We start from the raw sequence: 18,655 nt of genomic DNA on the forward strand, positions 1-18,655 counted from the left end.
GATGCGACTCGGAATTGATTCGAGTTGGTCATCATTCGAAAATGTGTCAGACTCACATGTAGACTTTGCTTGATTTGCTTTGGATGTCGGTACATGCATCTTATGTAGATTGGTCTGTTCAGCATTGATTAATACTATGTCAATTTTTTAAGTTGTTGATCTCACTCTCTAGAAAATCGTATACTACACACTGTCATTGAAATACTATTATATGTGGCAGCTTGACCCATTCTTTCCATAATTCGTGTGCTTGCCATTTTTTTAAATTAAATTTATCTTTGTTTACCTTTATCACACTACCAAGGGGGAAAGAATATTAGCATGGCTCACACAATTGTCTCAAACATATGCAATGGACCACATGTTTCTTCTGCAAGCAATTTTAGCAAAGCTTTCTAAACGAGAGGGCAATCTGCATTCATTGTTGAGAAATGAGACAGTTATGTTAATTAAGGATATAATACTGAGAGCAGGAATCAGACAAACATTAAATTGTAACTTCTTACTGATTTCTTTGGTCAATTAGACATTGTTTGTATTTGCAGTTGGAACGCAGAGGAATTGAATGCTAGTAAGCGTCGACTCGGAACAAGATTGGGGTTCTGTCCCTCCAGGAATTGGGCACTATAAAGTAAACTCGATTAAGGTGCAGTGTGTGCATTCGTATCATGGAGAAGCCGGCAGTGTGCCACTGTGCTGCTCATGTACTGATACTGAAAGATAAATTAACATTTATTCTCATAGCTTTGCCTTGATGTGTATGTGTATAGAAGCACATAATATCCCTACAGGATGCTAATTTTGGGGTAGGCGGCGCTACAGAGGGGAACACAGGCTGTTCCAAACAGCAATTTCATGTAATGTTCAGAACGAAGAAAGTATCCATACAAGGAGTACACATGTGAATTAACGTATAAATAGTTTGATGTATGAAAGAGAACTTAAACTTTGAGGCCTGGAACATGGAATTGAGCCAATGATCAATTGAATTATACATGTGTAGCTCAAGGACATGTGGATTGGGAGTGAACGTGTTGCGAAAGTGCTAAAGTCACATCAGATTCCAGCTGCAGTACCTTTGACTTCTTCAAGCGGAGACTGTCGCGCGCATTCAGGGTACCGAGCAGCGCATTCGTATAAACTTAAGGCTATCAGGTTAATACAAGGTGAAAGGAACAGTGGCTTTGTAAATACGCACATCCGGGCGTTACCTCGTAAATTCCAATATACACGAAATTTCCGCTCATTATTGCATACTGTACAGCGGATGAGACTCAGTCGTAAATGGTTGATCATGGATGTTGCCACTTACAATGAGAAGGTTGCATATGTGCAGCATGCAAGCCATTGCCCCCGTAGCAATGCAGAACAGCAAGAGCGTCCCAATAATGTTTTCCATTCTGAGAATTAAAGGGGGATAAGTGGGTGTCCATAACTAAGAAGAATGTAAAAAAGACGAACTCTGTAAACGAGGACCTCTTCTTTTGCAGGTAATAGCATAATACGGCAACGATACATATGTCACAAGCCACAGCACTTCCGTAGGCAACATATAACATCCACTACAATTGCGACTCAGTGAAGTGAAATTACATTTGATGACAGGGAACCCACAGAGATTGCATGAACCCTGGTAAAGGTCTTGAGTTCAAAACTTGAACATATGTCAGCATTTATCAGGCAGGGAGTAATCCGTTAATGAAGCATACGTTTTGATAGCAATTGTGTAACTAATTGCTTTTAGACACAAACCTGCGTCTTTAAAAACATAATGGATATAGTATGTTTTACTTACCTATGCTTGCAAGACCGAAGGTTACCTGTGGAAACATTTATGAAATGAATCAGTCTTATGCATATGTATATACAGAAGTGATTTGGACCTACAGGAGGTACAATCAGATACCATTTCCTATTACTGACTAATCTTGTGTAAGGTTTGGAAGCGTGGCAGAATAGTAAACTCTACTGACCGATCCAAATTCTCCAGCAATAAAGGCTGAAGATAAAAAGACATTTACTTGTCAGATCTTTCTTCTTTTTGGCTAAGGTTCACTTAACTCACGCAGTAATGATTGCGTAAATCGTTGTCTGTGCAGGCAGAAATCAGTACATGCAATGTCACAGATTCTGAGAAGGACTCACTGTTACTATCACAAGGCACTGTGTCGTTTGTGCAATCGGTGAGAATTACTAACACTAAAGGTACAGGAGCAACATACGATAAGACTCCTAAATTACATTAGCACATCCCTGTTGTCTTTGTAGTACAGAATACCCACCATATTGGGGATAGTAGAGCAAATGGATTGCCATAGTTTGCGATCAGGTAGTAAAATAGAGCGTGAACAGTGAGTGCCAGATGCATGGCATTTAAAAACATTACAACTATGACCTATACATTCTTTTTAAAGCAGGAGCATCACACACAAAAAAAAGACTCACAGCTATCCTCTGCACCAACAAATCATGTTTAGCGTCTTTTAAGTAAATATATGACTGCACTGCAGTCAGTCCAAAGAGCCTTTAAGATATGATGAGCAAATCATGATCAGGAGAAGACGACAGGACAAACACAGCAGATGCCACTCCACCCAAAAAGACGGCACCAAGTGTCTTATTCAGATATGCTTGACCCAGCCCAGACATTCCAGCAGTGTCCGGAATTTGTAGCTTTAAAGAGGCCCGGAAGGTGTGCAAGCGTGGAAGAGGACAGGGGCGTTAACAGAAGCAAACTGCAGTGTCGTACGTGTTCCAATTAAAAGGCCATTGATAAGAATACTAATAGACCGGAACGTGGAGACCACAACGCAACAAGCATCAAGCAGCATCCTTGTTTCCATAAATCTTGTCTAGTCACAATTCATGTATAACATCTTTTGCTGATTTGCCGGATCGGAACAACGATAGTGTGTAACGTGCCCCGCAGAATGAATTGAACAATGATGGCAAAAGCTATTCCAACAGATGGTTACTCAAAGGAAGCGCATCTAGAACCTATCTTCAAAAGTTTCAGTTACCATCACCTTGAAGAGATGATAATCAGATGGATGCCTAGGCCTTCAGACGACCAGAAACCGTCCAAGAAAAGCTTCAACACCGAGTTTTCCGAAACGAGACATTGGGTAAATTGCGGCTGAGCTGTGTGCTCAAGTTATATCAATGTCGCTACCTGCACGGATCTTCCTGGATTTGCACAGTTGTCAATGTCTGCCTTCAGTAGAGATACCTTCAGTTGATAGATTAGGTCAAACGCTTTGATGATCAGCACAGCTTCGAAGTCACAAATTCATAACGTAGAAAGACGGTCTTGGCTGGGAGCTCCCTAGCAGAAAGGTGGAAAATGCGGATCCCAGTCCCAGCATAAAAGTAAAAGGATAGTATGGTTGTTGAGTTAAGTCATGAATCATCGACGAATAATAGCAGGGCGACTGGTGATTGGTGGTACAGGTTCTGTTGAAAATAGTTCCATGGCCTTTGAAATTCTTCCTTGTTCTTTCTCGTACAAATGATACATGAGAGAAGTGAACGAAGACTACACTGCTGCGCGTAGCGCACAAGGCGATATAAAATAACAACATAGTGCAACAAGAAGAGAAGCCTGCTCACTCCTGTGTCAACAGGTTTGCGACTGTAATACGACAAGAGTTACTACTTCGTCCTAAAGGGCGGCCTTGCCGGCGGTCTACACAAGCGAACATATAATGTTTAAGTTTATGCATATAAGCGGAGAGGGAAAATATCACCTCAATTGGCAACAGGAGGGTAAGGAATGCTGAGACCATGAACAGCGCCGCAGAAACAAACACAGGACTGATGGGGTATGTTAGAATGATGACCAAGAACCCGACAATTACGGTTCTTACGCATTTGGTCCGATGCTCGAAGCGCTACCATCTCGGTTTGTGGTGGTAATTTTAATAACCGGTGCCAAGATACCTGTTATGCGATTAAAGGCAGAGCAAAGAGCATCACCTGTTCCTCGATGGGGAGCAGGGAAAACTTCGGGAGTGTAAGCATACAATACACCATACATCTGAAGCTCTTTCGTTAGACTTCGACTTGGCGAGCTAATAGTGCATATTTACCGCATTCCTAATTTGAAATACACATCAGCGCAAAATCTGCGGAGAAGAAAATAGTAACTCACTGTGTTAAAGTAGATGCGCATGAATATCCAAGATTCGATGCCTCGCCCTTAGCCGTCGTAAACAAGAATAGGAATAGACCTGTAAGAGCTGTGGAGACTGCAAGCGCCATCTTTCGGCCGCCAATCGCTATCTTGCCTGAGCTTCGCGTCCAATCGACAAGAATACATGCGATAACTGATCCTGGGATACCGCAGACTGATGTAATACTGTAATCACGATACGTTTGATTCGTCGAACCGGAAGGTAGGCGATCTGATAGATAAAGCGGTAAGAAACCGTTAAAGAGTGGATAAGCAAGCCCAATAATCCTGAAGTTATTAGTTAGCGCACGGCGCACGTATAAATATGAATTAAATTACCCCCAGATCAGAATAGTCAGTGATGAATTGATGCCAAGTCTCTTTGTTGAGAACAGCGGTTGAACGTGTGAGCTAAAGCAAGTTAGTTAACGGGAAGTAATGCATCAGTCAATTTTCATTCACTAACAGTGAGAACTGGGAGAACGATCTCTTGAATGAGGACCAGACAGATGTATCCCTCACTTGTCTAGTAGAACCACCCGAGACAGCCAATAGCTTCTCTGTTGTCAGTGAAATAGTCCTACCATTGCGCTTAGCAATGTATTGCAGAACTTTAATCGCTTCTTCGTCTTGACCGGTTGCGACCAAAAACTTGGAGGACTCCTGGAGTTCGAAGATGATGTAACGACAGAAGAACATTGCAAATGTCAAACATCCCCTGATCGAAATAATAAGCACATGTAAATTTTGCCAACATTGCACTTACATAGTATAACTACGTAAATAAAACTTCAGAAGGGTGAAAAGGAAGGGACAGGATAATCAAAACATACAGCGAATATCTCCAACTCTTGTCCACTGGATAATTGGCGATAAATACCCAGACAATAAGGGACCCAATTAGCTGGCCAACGGACCAGAAAGCAGATAGGAAGGTCAAGAGCCACTGTATTCCGGCGTTAATGACAGGTCGCAATAAAGAAACATGAGACACGAACCTGGTGAGACTGAGGAATGTGCTCTAGGAATAATGCACCTGAGGAATTTCAATACACACATAGTTTACGCGAGATAGCAGGTAAACACACCATCCACGGGTAAGCTAAAGAAGGAACCGCAAGAATTAGACCTCAGCATCGCTAGTACGAGAAGTAAACGTACTTTCCACCAACACCGAAACCGACACATGCTATAAGCGAACAAAGCGCGACGAAATTGGGAGCACTTCCCGCGGCGATACCAAACACGCCCTGAGATAGCATAAATAAATAAAGGTACCGAAGAGAGATGGACACAGAGGATAACTCACGCATATAAAGAGAGTAATCTGCCATGAAATCTTTCGACCAATCACGTCCGCAAGGCTGCCCCACGTTGTCGCGCCAATAATTAGTCCCACATAGAGTGAAAGTGTCACGTATTCCACCCTGGGGGGATTCAAGTCTGTTAGCACTTGGGGCAAGACTACGGCTACACCTTGAAGCCATAAATCTGCAACCGAGCATGAGGCAGAGTCAAAACACATGGAAGAGTAAATCCTACTATCTGCCAGCCAACCGAATCCCGACAAAATAAACAACTCTTTCTGATAGCGGCCAAAGCCAATTTCGTGCTGAAGGCACTGATTAACTACAGGGTGCTCGTAAGCAATGGTCAAGATACCAGAAAATGTCAACATACTCAGATGACTCTTCCGTTCGTATGCGGTGCTGACACCGTCTCCACGATTTTCGACGACATCATCTGCAAGTATAGAGTCTACTACAGAGCTAGCGTCGCCGGAATGTTTTTCGACGTCTACCTTGATAGGGCCTTGGTGAACGTCTGAAGCCGACATGAGGGAAGAAAATGGGACGGCTTGAGAACAACCATAAACAATGGGCACGCCAAGGTTAATATAAACACGATGTGAAATGCTGCTCCACAAAAATTTGACGCAAATTGATCGTTTCTGTCCCGGTCCTGATCATGTGCTTTGATGTGCTACAATCAATATGTTCGGACGGGCGGACGGATGGACGGACGGAGAAATAATGGCCGAAATTTGTACCCTCAAATTTGAATCGGGGTGACGTATACCCTGTCTCCCTTGCTAAGGTCCGACGCACAGCATCGCATTGAAGTACTATCCAACCGTACCGCGGTTCTAAGGACAACGTGTCGAGCATGAGCAAGGGAAAATTAGAGAAACTTAGGAGACGTTATGCCTTCACCTCCTGCAATACCGTTAGCTGGATTAAATCTTTTTCACATACTTATCAGTACCCGTGCCGTCATGCCGCTGCGCGGCAATACAAACTCATAGCCGTACAATCAACGAGCGAGCCTGGTGACAGAAAGCGCGTTCTAAGGGTCAGCGGGGCATTAGAAGCTCAATGACGAAGCGACGACGCTCATGCGGGGTTCGCGATAACCGCAACAGATATTCGCAGGGCTTGGTTGGAGGACGTTCTGATGCATTGTCCACGCTGTGATTGACGGCCATCGGTGGCAAAATATTTGACATAGTCTTAAGCGAAACCGCGTGAAAAGCAGAGCAAACAAAGGTATGCGCAATCCCATTTGGATAACGCTTCTTTTACCCGGGCTCAAGGCAAAGACCATCATGACAGCAGATGAGAATTGGTTAGCTCTCTGGTTCCGTAACGATTGCAATCCACGTAGCCAAAAGGAGGAGACGATAATGAATTTAATTTTGCAGCAGCAAGAGCCACAAGGTCACGCGACACATTCCCACGATTGCAGAATTTTTGTTGTTGACAGCAGACAGTTGACTCGGTCTTACATGTCTGAGGGTAGCAGTAGCGGTGCAAAAGCGCAATGGCGACAAGGCTAACTACTCGGCTTCGACCTGCAGCATGTTCAATTAGATCTTATCGTTTACGTTCCTTCAGTTCAACAGCACTCCGCCTCGAAGAAAAAATTCCAAAACCACCTCCGCCAATCGAAGACTCGACTTCGGCACTCACCTACAAGTATACTCACTCCCGGCCTGCCCCGCTTCCTGCTACAGATATCCCTCGATTGAGGTCAGCTGAAGAGGCCGTAACGAATATCCTTTACAACACACCTCCTCCGAGCCTGCAACCTTTCAAAAAGTAAGTGACTCGATTCGGAAATATATTGTCTGTTTATTTGACGAGTTTTGCTTCTGCTTCGCAGACACGTACTCAACTGTCTCGTGCAAAATGAACCGGGTGTATTATCGCGCGTATCTGGTATTTTAGCTGCTCGCGGGTTCAATATCGACTCGTTGGTCGTATGTTCGACCGAGATCCGTGATCTCAGTCGGATGTGTATCGTACTGAACGGGCAAGACGGTGTTGTTGAGCAGGCTCGAAGACAGCTCGAAGATCTCGTGAGTAATGTTGTACCGTCCTACTATAATTCTTTTCATGGCTCATATTTGATCCAGGTGCCGGTATGGGCTGTTCTGGATTATACAAACACGCGCTGCATTTCTCGTGAACTTCTGCTTGTAAAAGTATCAATCCTCGGCCCAGATTATCTCGAGGCTCAACTCGTCGGTGGACCCACTCACGACCCGCGTCAAGGTCAAGCATTCGCGCAACCTGCCCCTGATCCGGACGCCGCTCTCGAGGATCGATCTCTGACTTTCGAGCAGGAGGTCGCACTTGCGGAGAACTTTGAGCACAGCACAAGCGCTGGTGCGAGTAGCCCACCTCCGCTGACTGCAGCTGAAGCACTCCGTCTCAAACACCAACACCTTCATTCCATCAATGTCCTCGCGGAGCAATTCAGCGCACGTATCGTTGACGTCAGTGAAAATAGCGTGATTGTTGAAATGAGCGGGAAAACGGCTCGTGTAGAGGCTTTCCTCGCCCTTCTCAAGCCGTTCGGTATTATTGAGTCGGCTCGCACAGGTAATATTTAAAATGGGATTGTATCGTTCGTCGTGAGCTAACGGGTTTTATCAGGTACAATGGTCATGCCTCGGACACCTATCGCATCGCAGGTCAGAGACGAGTCGGATGAAGCTAGTGCGGTCGATGCCAGCTTGTTGCCACCCGGTTAAAGACATTCTTATCTACGTATCATATAACGTTCTCTTTGTCCTTGATTATTTCTGCAGTTATCAGCACTTCCTGCATATGACGGTGTTAATTGGATGGAGGTCCTCGGATTCATTATATATTGGTTGTGATTCCCGTGCAACACACTTGTTACGAGACGCCAAGACACCGAAGACTGTGGACTTATTCAGAATCAGTTGCACAACTAGGAAACATTTTGCCGAGTACTTCAAAGAATACTTTGCACTGACGTTCGCTATACGCTGCTGTCAAGCATCAAGTCATGTTTTTCCTTGTCGTGTTATTGGTTATGGTCTGCCATAATTCCAGGTTGGGTGCCGAGAAAACTCACGGAATGCAGTTGTTCCATCTCAAGTATGCTTGTCCCACTTTGTCAACCTGCATCTAGTCTGTCAGCATGTTACTCTACTCGATTTATGGTTCGTCAAGTTCTGTCCATGATGGACTCAGGCAACATTCTAAAGAACAGTGGGAATCTTCTGATTATTATGACTCATCTTGATTTTTAATGTGTAAAGACAACGCCATCATACAGTTCACGACAGATATCTTTGACAACACCTTGCAAGCACGGGTGGTCTGAAGGAATGCTGTGAATTAGTACTGCTAAACAATCATATTGAACTTGCACTATCTTGTTTGCAGGGGAGTTGAGAATATTGCAGTTCTTTTGAGCCCAAGTCTGCTGGCTTGTCGTGCTGGTTCAAGCCACAATAGCTCTTAGTTCGGCATGCAATTAGCGCCTGCAACGTTAGGATCCTTCTAGCACTCTTTCATAATCACTTGCTCTAACTCAGCTGTCAGTCCACATACGTATGAAGAGACAGTTTCGAGCATAAGGTCCCAGTCAGAAACGTTCACACATAAGAGCTTTAGTACTTGCAAGGTCTTACAATCATTGTTGTGTATGTATCCTGCATTGCTTGTGAATATCAATCGCCCATCCACACACACCTTTGGACTCAACTCACGATAGCCTTCTTAGCTCAGCATGCAATTGGCGCCTACGACGTTAGTTTATCAATGGTTCCTTCTAGCCATCTTTCATAATCGTATACTCAGCTGTCCTTCCACGTACCAACAAGTCGACGATTGCACCCGTGGCTCATTTAACAAGATGGATTCGAGAATTGCAAATGTAAAGAGTAAGGAGCGTTGAAAGACATGAGATAAACAGGATGAGCGGAAGTTATGATGGCTAAGGTGGACGCATCTTGAATTGTTTTTGTATTACACTTACACACCTTACATAATGCAGAATATCTTACAAAGATCGGGTTCCGCTGAGCATAACAAGAAGGTGAGCGAGCCACAACAGGAGAGCATTTTAACTTCAAATCCCGCACCCTTTTTGTCCCTGTCTCCAGTATGCCATGAAATAATTCCCCTGAGGCTATATTCATATCCGTTCCTATCACACTATAAGCTGACGTTTCTTCTCGACGCGACAACGCTGACACACTGATAGCGCGTAGGATGCAAATGGGCTTCCAGTTTTCTATTCGCCGTTTTTAGCTGTGCCTACCATATTGGATCGAGTGGGATGGCAATCGCCGGAAGAGGCACTTATTCAAAGGTCTTCGAACCCTTCCGACAACACATTTGTTTACCACACACAAGTTACATCACTACTGATTATCGATTTACTCATACTTACATCAACCTTTCATGCGTCTGACTCATAAGTAAGTCATGTCGAGGAATATTACTATGTACTTACTCGGATTCGTACCGAAGTTAGAAGCTTACGCCTCTGTGTATGCAACACTGCACCGCCTTCAAAGCCGTGATGCATTGCGGCGCATAGCTGTTTCTTTATCGCTGTGTATGCCTATCAACGGCTGCTCAAGATTGCACAAGTACGACATGCTCTTGAGTGCTCGGCCAGTATCGTTTGGTCCGGTCTACATGAATTCTGCCATCACAAGTCATATTGACCACTTGACAAGATAGCAATTCAATTTACGTACGCTATACACGTATACATGCTACATATTATGCCTTTGTATCTGGACATTTCTGCGAATGGAATGGCTCCTACAATACTATAATGGTTAAAGCGATGAAAAAAGAATACATAATAAGATGTGTTGCGATGAGTAATCCATAACTGGGTCGATGAGTCGATGCAAGCTAAGACGAATAGTGTAAAAACGAAAGCCCCAAGTACGAGTATATGACGATGAACAAAGTCGATACAAATTGTCTGTGCGAGGCAAAAAAAGGGAACTTGTGAATAAATGCAGTATACCGAAAACGAATGGGTGTAAGATATCGGAGAATTGTAAGCGCAGGAGGTTTGTGGTTGCTCAATATTCCGTTAATGTCGTGACGGCTGTCCATTTGGTATGGGCGGGGCGGGTCTTGGTGAATTGACAGGTGAGGAAGCCTGATTAGCACTTTCTGGTTTAATGAACTTGCTAATTTCCTCTATCCACCGTTGAACCACCGGTGACTCCGCGGCATATTGCTGAGGCTTGCCGGTCTGGTAGAAGAACCTTTAGGGAGACTCTAAGGACACATAGTGGTGGAAAACGTACCGTCAAGACGACAAAGGCTCTCTGACCTTTCGCGATAACGCTAGTTATCACAGGTCGGGTGTCCTTCTCTCGCCTTTCTTCCCTGCCTTCTCTCCCGGCTGAAGGGGAACGCAATAATGCCTCGAGTTTCACAGATACCTTACGGCCATGCTTCACCTTGACACATAACAATCGTTGAGTTGTCAGCAAGAGATGCCGCATTTTCGGTCTATTCTGAGTGACGGGGATCGGTAATAGAGTCGCCGTTAGTCTACGTGTTCGGCTCTTTAGTTCAATAGGTCCGTGGAAAACAAGCTTCTCCCCTTCATGGAGAAGAATATCCCAGTGCGCGTCTGGGGTAGTCGTTAGCTGGATTGGTGTAGTTGCACGATCGCGCCCACGGTCTTGCTCGGGAGATAGTGATATCGCGCCCATGGACGCGTTGAGACGTCCAACTGGTGATCCTTCGGATGAGCTCGTCCCAGATCCTGAAGAGACAATTGAACTTCGAGCGACATCACGAGGCGGTATACAAATGGGTTGAGAAACCTGTTGGCTGCCTGGAAGGCCAATTCGACCACGCTGTTCCGCTTGGTCCACGGGAGCAGAATTTTGACCTGGGTTGGTAGGTGGAGGCACTATGTCAAGAGGACCTATCTCGCCGCCGCCACCGGCAAACGGGTAACCATTTACAGTGCCATTCTCAGAAGAAAACTCGCTATCGTCTTCAACCCACGGTAAGTTTGCCTCGTCGACGTCGCCTATATTCCCAACAAGTTGTTCCCATGCAACACCGACGTCATAACTCTGTTCGGAGAGAGGATGCTTTTTCTTCACCAAACCAGCTTCCATAGCTGGTGCAGGACCAGACCAGAGAGTATCCCAATTGACGTCTTTAAAGAAAGGGTGGCGACGTAGTGCATCTATATCATACGGTGTTCCAGGTTCACCAGCTCCAAGACGTTGAGTGGGGTCAATGACCTGACAAGAATATTTGTTAGCATTTTAGAATAAAAACAAGATGCCAACATTCTTCCTCACCAGCAGTTTCTGAACTACATCCTTCGCCACTTCATCGAAGCCATCCGGGAAGGTATAGTCCAAGCTCTTGACTTTTTGCCACATTAAATACTCTGATAAAGCGGAGAACGGGAATCTGCCTGCGATCATTTGGAAGATAATGCATCCAACAGCCCAGATGTCGGAACTGCAAGAAAGACAACAATGAGCAAACAGTTCGTGCTTCGCGCGGTGGGGTCCCGCTCCACTGCGACAAATAAAATTCACTCACGCTTTCGAAGTATTATTAGTTGTTAATAATTCTGGAGAGACATATTGAGCTGTTCCGACGAACGTGCCCGCACGTTCTGACCCATCGTCAAGTAGTTTGCCAGTCCCGAAATCTGTTATTTTCAACCGCATATGGTCGTCCAGCAACAAGTTTTCCGGCTTCAGATCACTGATAAGGGAGTAAGAAGGTAAGTTTAACGAAAAGAGACTAAGTATCATACCGGTGTATAACGCCCTTAGAGTGCATATATGCTACTGCATCAACGAGCTGAGCAGCATAATAGCGGGCGCAAGGAAGCGACAAAGAACCGAGCCTTGATATTCGGCTCTGTAGCTCGCCATTCTTGGCAAGGTCAAGGACGAAATCTGCGGGGAACCGCCAGGTTAAGATCCGAGCCGTGCGCAAGACGCATCAAACACGTACATAAGCTCCACTCATCATGGAAAGCCCAATGCAACCTCACGATGCCAGGGTGGCCAGAACCTAAGCGAACCAGCGTGTTCTTCTCCGCGATAGCAGTCTGCGTCTTGTTGACTCGCTTTAGATGACCTTTGTCGAGTATTTTAATAGCATATTCCTGCTCTGTTGGAGAATAGATTGCATGGACAACCTGCGACTAAGTGTGAGAAAAAAAATTAACTGCGCAGGAGTGTTCTAATGCGTACGGTGGAGTAAGATCCTTCGCCCAAAATTTCGCCAAATTCGAAGTCATTCACGTCTAGCTTGAAGCCAGCAGAGCTATTTCGAGACTTTGTACGGGCCCTGGACTTGGATCGAGACTGAGCACGCTTCTTCAAATCAGCATAACTATCATTGTCGTCAATGAGTCCCAGTTCCTTCGCAAGATAGGCAGGCGGTCGTGTGGAGCGCGGCGTCGGTGGCGCGTCGCGGCTGAGCGACCTAGGCGAAGAAAAAGTGCGAACTGGTCGAGGACGAGGAGTGTTGAGAACCAAGGAGCTTGTCGAACTGGAGCTGGAAGATGAGGAAATGACAGATGCGTTCCTACTGAGGTCGGACAGCGTCGGTGCCGGGGGAGGCTCTGGGGAGGGATCAGTGACCTCGATGTGCAGCATACCGACGACCGATGCTGCGTGATGGCGGAGACGGAGGAGGACGTGCTTGTGGGGAAACGGGTGTGGTAGTGTATGAGCCAAAGCCAACTCACAAGAGTCTAAGAGTCTAGACAACCACGTGGATCCAGCTCCGACGCGCGTCCGCCTCAGCTTGACGCTTGGCCTCAACCATCTCTTTCAGTTTCACTGCCTCCTTCTCTTTGTTTGAGGGCCCAACGCACACCCACAGTTGATCGCCTTCACGTCATCGCTTCTGCAGTGTCTCTAGAGCCAGCTAAGGGTCGCAAAAATGCTCTCTATTAATGCAATTGTCCGTCTACTTCGCGAAGATCCGCGAGCAGTCGTCACTATGATGTCGTTTACCTCCGTTCGCAGACTTTTAATTCTTAATCTATACCCGCAATTACCCTTCTTTGCACTGCGGGCTCTCGGCGAATCTGCCAGACAGGCCGGGTTCAGGAGGCTGTTCCTCAATTTAACGATCTGCTTCCTCTGGTTTCATATGGTCCGGTGACCGTACTCGGCGCTCGCCTTCACACACATATCTACATGTCTACATTTCTGGTACTACTTTCTTTAGCCTGAAATTATCATATTTCCAAGGCAGGATACTCTTCCGCATTGACCGCACCACTATTCGAGCGTCTGGGTATCTGAGTTCCAAAGAGATTGGATCATCACTGGCATCAGCATTATGCAGTTTAACATCTGTACAGCCTTCACTTGTCATAAATATCTATCTGCGAGGGCCGGAAATACTGATGGTAGAGCAACCGGAACCGTTCGAGACGCCCGTGGCTGATGGTACAGACTGGATTACGAGAGCCAGCGGTTTCTGGGTCTGGGATTCCCCTGTGCGCACCAAAGGCTTTCTGATATCTTGGCTGTCGTCCGGTGCCTGAGAAATTTCATTTCCGTCGAGACATGGAGGCGACGATTTCTTTCTCAAGTCTAACAGCCCGTTCCAGAGTGGAATGATTCCCCAGACTGTAAGTAAATCCTGTGCTCTGGTTCAGCTAGGTGCATACATCGCCTCGTTAACTGAACTTACCTTCTGTGTTCCGAAAATCAGAAATGCTGCAAATGGTACTGCGTAAACATCTCTTATGAGCGCTCTCAATTGAGATGTCCTGGTAGTACGACTTACGAGATGCTTGGATAATGTGAGCATACATGAAGTCAGATCTCGGTTCAAACCAAAACTGAGCTGCAGCGCTGTCACAATGGCAGTCAGCGCTGTCTTAAAATACGAGTAGCGATGGATCCTAAACGTACAGCAGTGATAAGCCAGCACAGACTGTAAATACGCTAGTACGGATGAAGAGCCGAATGAATTTATCAGTTCCTAGCTTGTCTTTCGAAACTTTGAATTTCCTCCGGAGTTTGACCAGTCTTACGATTATCAAGACTATCCCGAACATGAGTCGGTGAAGGTGTCATTTGTGCATAATAGTACACTCACTTTCGAAGATAACACATGCAAGTATAATCACTGTTGATATGTATGGAACTCCGTGTCTAAGGGATAAGCCAGTAAACTTCCCGGTTTAAAGAGTGAAGTAATGCATACTCGTTTTTGACACTGCAGTACAGAGCATCCTGCGATCTGTCTATGGACAACTGACCTTGGCTTGCTTTCTTGAATATCCAAATTATCGTAAGAATGAACTGTATGCATGCACGGAAATGCACACCCACAATCGCGAAGAATAATGCAGCCAGCACGAATGCCACATACGGAAGAACCAGTAACTGCAAGCTTGAATTTAAACAAAATCCACAGTTGAAAAGCGAAGAATCTTCACCATCTTTGTTATCCCCATACTTTGCCCAAGTCCTGGCCTGTCAACCAATTCTTCTCTGGGATCATCCAATGGGATACTATTACTTCTCCGGAGTTGACTAGTCCCAAGCCAAATCTACCTTCAGTGTAAGCAACAACACTCTTAAAGACTCGTAATGATCATGCACACAAGTACATTGAAGACGAGTGCAAGCCCGGAAAGCGGAGTTCTGCATGACCAGTGAGTTGAATCCTGAGTCTCTTTCGATCATTATTATGTTATGAATATGGGGAACGTACGATATTGCCGATCCATACACCATCGATAATTGTGTAATGCACAATGCTAAAGGCTTTTCTTGATCATATTGATGCCCAGTATACAACCTTCATCACAGATTTGATTTTCGTCGTATAAAATCAAAGCATCAAAAACCCGTGAATGCCAAAGAAATACAAAAAATGACGTACAAGAGACAAAATGATGTTGTGTATAATATTCAGCTGGTAAGAAATCCGAGGAGTAAAGGATGCCTTTGTACTCTCTTGCACAGGGCAACGGTAATAAGAATGATGGGCATTCCGATATGGCCGCCAGTAATCAGAATAGCGAAGAACAGTCCAACGAACGTGGAATCAGCCATTACGATAAAATTACCTGCACTAGGCCAAGATTGTCGTGTGTAGAAGAACGAAGTAGAATCGAACAACTTGCAACGAGCGACTAGAACGGACAGCGAGTACAACCAGGTGAGTAAGAACCGAGAAACAAAGCAAGCGGATCGCTCTTTAGCTCGTAGAGAACCCGACCTCAATGTATTTGAACAATAAGGCACTTCGAATGCATACAAGGTCGTGAACCCAGACGACGAGGGTTGAGGGGTCAATAGCTGGAAAGCGCGGCACACGACTGAGCAAAACCACTTCATCAGGACCTTGATTATCATCCGGCTTTGGTCAACAAAAGATTCATCTTGGCCTCCCGACGATCATTTTCCGAGATGCGCCGCACACACACGTTGGTACCAGCATTGAGCCTAGCATGCGGACTGTAAAATGATGTCCTGTGAGACCTGTGTGGGCCCTGGATTGATGAGCAGTTGTAGCGGCGATCACTCACTGACATAGTTATTTATATTTCTAGTGCGTAAAGAATGGCGCACAACAAGGTTCCAGTTCCAGTCTCAATCACTAAGCAAAAGGCAAACTTCTCTTCGCTGCGAGTCGCCACTTGCGGGTATACTTCACAAAGTCCTCCAAACCTTACGCGTCTTCCTGCTGCCTGACCTTCTAAAACGAAGCTTACCTAGAACAACGGGGTCATCTCGGTTCTCATATTAGCATTAATACAGCCTTCAATCGTCATTGTCATAAGTAGCTATTGCCGAGCACTGGAGATACTGATGGCAGAGTAACTAGAATCGCTCGAGACGCTCGTGGCTGACGACACAGACAGGCTTACTAGGACGAGCGGTTTCTGGGATTCCTTCATTACGACTGGCGAAGGCTTCCTGATGTCTTGGCTGTTGCGGGGTGCCTGAGGAAATTCATCTTCGTCCAGACGTGGAGGCGGCGATTTCTTGCCCAAACCTAGCAACCTGTTGCAAAGCGCCAGTGGAAGGATTCCCCAGGCTGTAAGTAAATCCTAGTGCTCTAGCTCAGCTAGGTGCATACATCGACCCATTAACTGAACGCACCTTCTGTGTTCCGAAAATCAGAAATGCTGCAAACGGCACTGTATGTCCTGCATGAGTACTGTTACATAGGATGTCCTGGTATCACGACTCACTTGACGCCTGGATAATGTGAGCGAACATGAAATTGGATCTCGATTCAAACCAAAATTGGACTGCAGCCCTGTCACAACGACTGTCAACGCCGTTTCTAAGATGTATAATCCGATAGATTTATACGCACAACAATGATAGACCACCATAAATCGTGAAAATACCGGTACGGATGAAGAGCCGAACAGACATATCGGCTTTGAGCTTGTCTTTCGACACTTCGAATTTCCTCCTGAGTTTGACCAGTTTCCAGATTATCAGGACTACCCGAGAAGCATTCAGTGGGATGTCTCATATGCGTAATGGTTCACCCACTTTCGAAAACGACACAAGCAAGTATAATTATCGTTGAAATGTATGGAACCCCTTGTCTACAAGGTGAGAATAGCTGGTGAACTTCCTAGATTTTATCAGAAAAGGGGGCGAAATAGCACATACTCATTGGATCTGGCGCAGTACAGGGAATTCTGCGACCTATCGATGGAAGACTGCTCTTGGCTTACCTCCTAGCTCGTAAAAATTATCATTAGGGTGGAGAATATATGTACCAGAGGCTGTACACTCACAATCGCAAAGAACACTGCGACGAGCACGAATGCCGCATACGGAATAATAAGCAACTGAAAGCTCTAATTACGACAAAATTCACAGATGAAAAAGCCAGGAATCTTCACCGTCTTTGTTATCCACATACTTTGGCCAAGTTCATGCCTTTCATCCAACTCTTCCTTAGGATCGTCTGTTGGGATACTATTACTTCTCCCGATTTGACTAGTCCCAAGCCAAATCTAACTTCAGTGTAAGTCCCACCCTCAAAGTCTCGTAATGACGTAATCGTACATACATTGGAGATAAGCGCAAGCCCGGAAAGTGGAGTCCTGCGCGATCAGGTATTGAATATTGAATTTCTTTCGACCATTATTATGAGTACGGAGAACGTACGATATCGCTGAACCATACACCATCGACAATTGTGTGATGCACAATGCCAAAGGCTTTTCGTCATCATATTGATGTCCGGTATACAGCCTTCATCACGAAGTTAATTTTTTCGCCGGATAGCATCAATGCATCAAAATGAAAATGAAAATCTCGTGAGATAGAGGGAAAAAATGGACGAGGCAAAAGACGTACAAGAGACAGAACGATGTCGTATATAATACCCAGCTGGTAAGAAACCCGAGGAGCAAGGGATGCCTTTGTAGTTTCTTGCACAGGGAGATGGTGAGAAGAATAAGCGGTATCCCGATGTGACCGCCGATAATTAGAATAGCGAAGAAAAGTCCAACGAGCGTGGAACCAGCCATTGTGGTAAAAATGCTGGCACTAGGCCAAGATTATTGTAAGTAGAAGAACGAAACAGAACAGAATAAGAAGCAGCGAGCGACAAGAAGGGAAAGCGATGGGCAAGTACCAAGAAACAAAGCAAATGGATGGCTCTTTAGCTTATAGAGAGCCCGATTTCGATTTCTTTCAAACAAGAAGGCACTTCAAGTGCATACAAGGTCGTAAAGCCAGACGACGAGGGTTGAGAAGGCGATAGCTGGACGGTGTAACTACAATCACTTGGCCTTATCACACGCGCCCGAGCAAAGCCACATCATCAGGATCTTGGATCCCGATGATGGTATAACGATGGGTAATAAAAGGCTCGTCTTAGCCTGCCGATGATCAGTTTCTGAAACGCACGTTGGAACCAGCATTGAGCATAGCGTGCAGGCGGCTGAAGTGATGCTCGGTATCACCTAGCCACCGGGATCGATGAGCAGTCTTGTAGCGTCGAACGTTCACGTGTATAGTTTTTTATATTTCTAGAACAAAGACTTGAAAGAGAATCAGACGTACATCAAAGGCGGTATTGAATATCAAGTCATAGATCTAACTTCGATCACCAGGGAAAGGCGAACTACTCTTCATGGGAATCGTTGCTTCCGGGTATATCTTACATCGCTCAAACCTTATGCGTCACTCTCTAA

The 18,655-nt window shown here is 45.4% G+C and overlaps 6 protein-coding genes across 6 annotated transcripts; 1 reads left to right on the plus strand and 5 right to left on the minus strand.

Annotated features, from left to right (window-relative positions):
* Positions 1–1,004: 1,004 nt before the first annotated feature.
* On the minus strand, positions 1,005–2,368 carry FOMMEDRAFT_156542 (uncharacterized protein; the record flags this gene model as incomplete). Its single annotated transcript, XM_007266817.1, has 9 exons — positions 1,005–1,141; positions 1,199–1,256; positions 1,313–1,400; positions 1,462–1,562; positions 1,615–1,630; positions 2,066–2,091; positions 2,146–2,163; positions 2,223–2,232; positions 2,283–2,368. 9 exons carry the CDS (start codon positions 2,366–2,368, stop codon positions 1,005–1,007), a joined length of 540 nt encoding a protein of 179 aa, XP_007266879.1.
* A 1,192-nt stretch (positions 2,369–3,560) lies between these two features.
* Positions 3,561–6,802, minus strand: FOMMEDRAFT_168209 (MFS general substrate transporter). Its single transcript, XM_007266818.1, has 16 exons — positions 6,385–6,802; positions 5,852–6,317; positions 5,714–5,800; positions 5,481–5,662; positions 5,333–5,421; positions 5,260–5,273; positions 5,170–5,207; positions 5,001–5,117; positions 4,938–4,942; positions 4,638–4,889; positions 4,511–4,582; positions 4,151–4,459; positions 4,089–4,095; positions 3,867–4,036; positions 3,747–3,813; positions 3,561–3,685 (listed from the first exon to the last, which is right to left on the minus strand). The coding sequence occupies exons 2-16, from the start codon at positions 6,006–6,008 to the stop codon at positions 3,662–3,664; spliced, it is 1,590 nt and encodes a 529-aa protein (XP_007266880.1). The 5' UTR covers positions 6,009–6,317; positions 6,385–6,802; the 3' UTR covers positions 3,561–3,661.
* A 189-nt stretch (positions 6,803–6,991) lies between these two features.
* On the plus strand, positions 6,992–8,313 carry FOMMEDRAFT_108316 (acetolactate synthase; the record flags this gene model as incomplete). The annotated part of the gene is made up of 4 exons (XM_007266819.1): positions 6,992–7,269; positions 7,334–7,529; positions 7,587–8,055; positions 8,110–8,313. The coding sequence occupies 4 exons, from the start codon at positions 6,992–6,994 to the stop codon at positions 8,205–8,207; spliced, it is 1,041 nt and encodes a 346-aa protein (XP_007266881.1). The 3' UTR covers positions 8,208–8,313.
* A 2,002-nt stretch (positions 8,314–10,315) lies between these two features.
* On the minus strand, positions 10,316–13,157 carry FOMMEDRAFT_123385 (kinase-like protein). Its single transcript, XM_007266820.1, has 7 exons — positions 12,702–13,157; positions 12,460–12,646; positions 12,257–12,401; positions 12,037–12,204; positions 11,787–11,952; positions 10,767–11,726; positions 10,316–10,711 (listed from the first exon to the last, which is right to left on the minus strand). The coding sequence occupies exons 1-7, from the start codon at positions 13,107–13,109 to the stop codon at positions 10,547–10,549; spliced, it is 2,199 nt and encodes a 732-aa protein (XP_007266882.1). The 5' UTR covers positions 13,110–13,157; the 3' UTR covers positions 10,316–10,546.
* A 688-nt stretch (positions 13,158–13,845) lies between these two features.
* FOMMEDRAFT_156546 (uncharacterized protein) lies at positions 13,846–15,215 on the minus strand (the record flags this gene model as incomplete). Its single annotated transcript, XM_007266821.1, has 10 exons — positions 13,846–14,109; positions 14,161–14,198; positions 14,257–14,324; positions 14,385–14,517; positions 14,572–14,627; positions 14,680–14,747; positions 14,808–14,861; positions 14,915–15,028; positions 15,083–15,122; positions 15,193–15,215. 10 exons carry the CDS (start codon positions 15,213–15,215, stop codon positions 13,846–13,848), a joined length of 858 nt encoding a protein of 285 aa, XP_007266883.1.
* Positions 15,216–15,681: 466 nt separating this feature from the next.
* Positions 15,682–17,986, minus strand: FOMMEDRAFT_156547 (uncharacterized protein; the record flags this gene model as incomplete). The annotated part of the gene is made up of 11 exons (XM_007266822.1): positions 15,682–15,843; positions 16,355–16,537; positions 16,590–16,627; positions 16,682–16,749; positions 16,810–16,942; positions 16,995–17,050; positions 17,118–17,185; positions 17,246–17,308; positions 17,374–17,557; positions 17,622–17,708; positions 17,814–17,986. 11 exons carry the CDS (start codon positions 17,984–17,986, stop codon positions 15,682–15,684), a joined length of 1,215 nt encoding a protein of 404 aa, XP_007266884.1.
* Positions 17,987–18,655: the final 669 nt, after the last annotated feature.

This window comes from Fomitiporia mediterranea, assembly GCF_000271605.1.
Source record: "Fomitiporia mediterranea MF3/22 unplaced genomic scaffold FOMMEscaffold_6, whole genome shotgun sequence".
Classification (NCBI taxonomy): domain Eukaryota; kingdom Fungi; phylum Basidiomycota; class Agaricomycetes; order Hymenochaetales; family Hymenochaetaceae; genus Fomitiporia; species Fomitiporia mediterranea.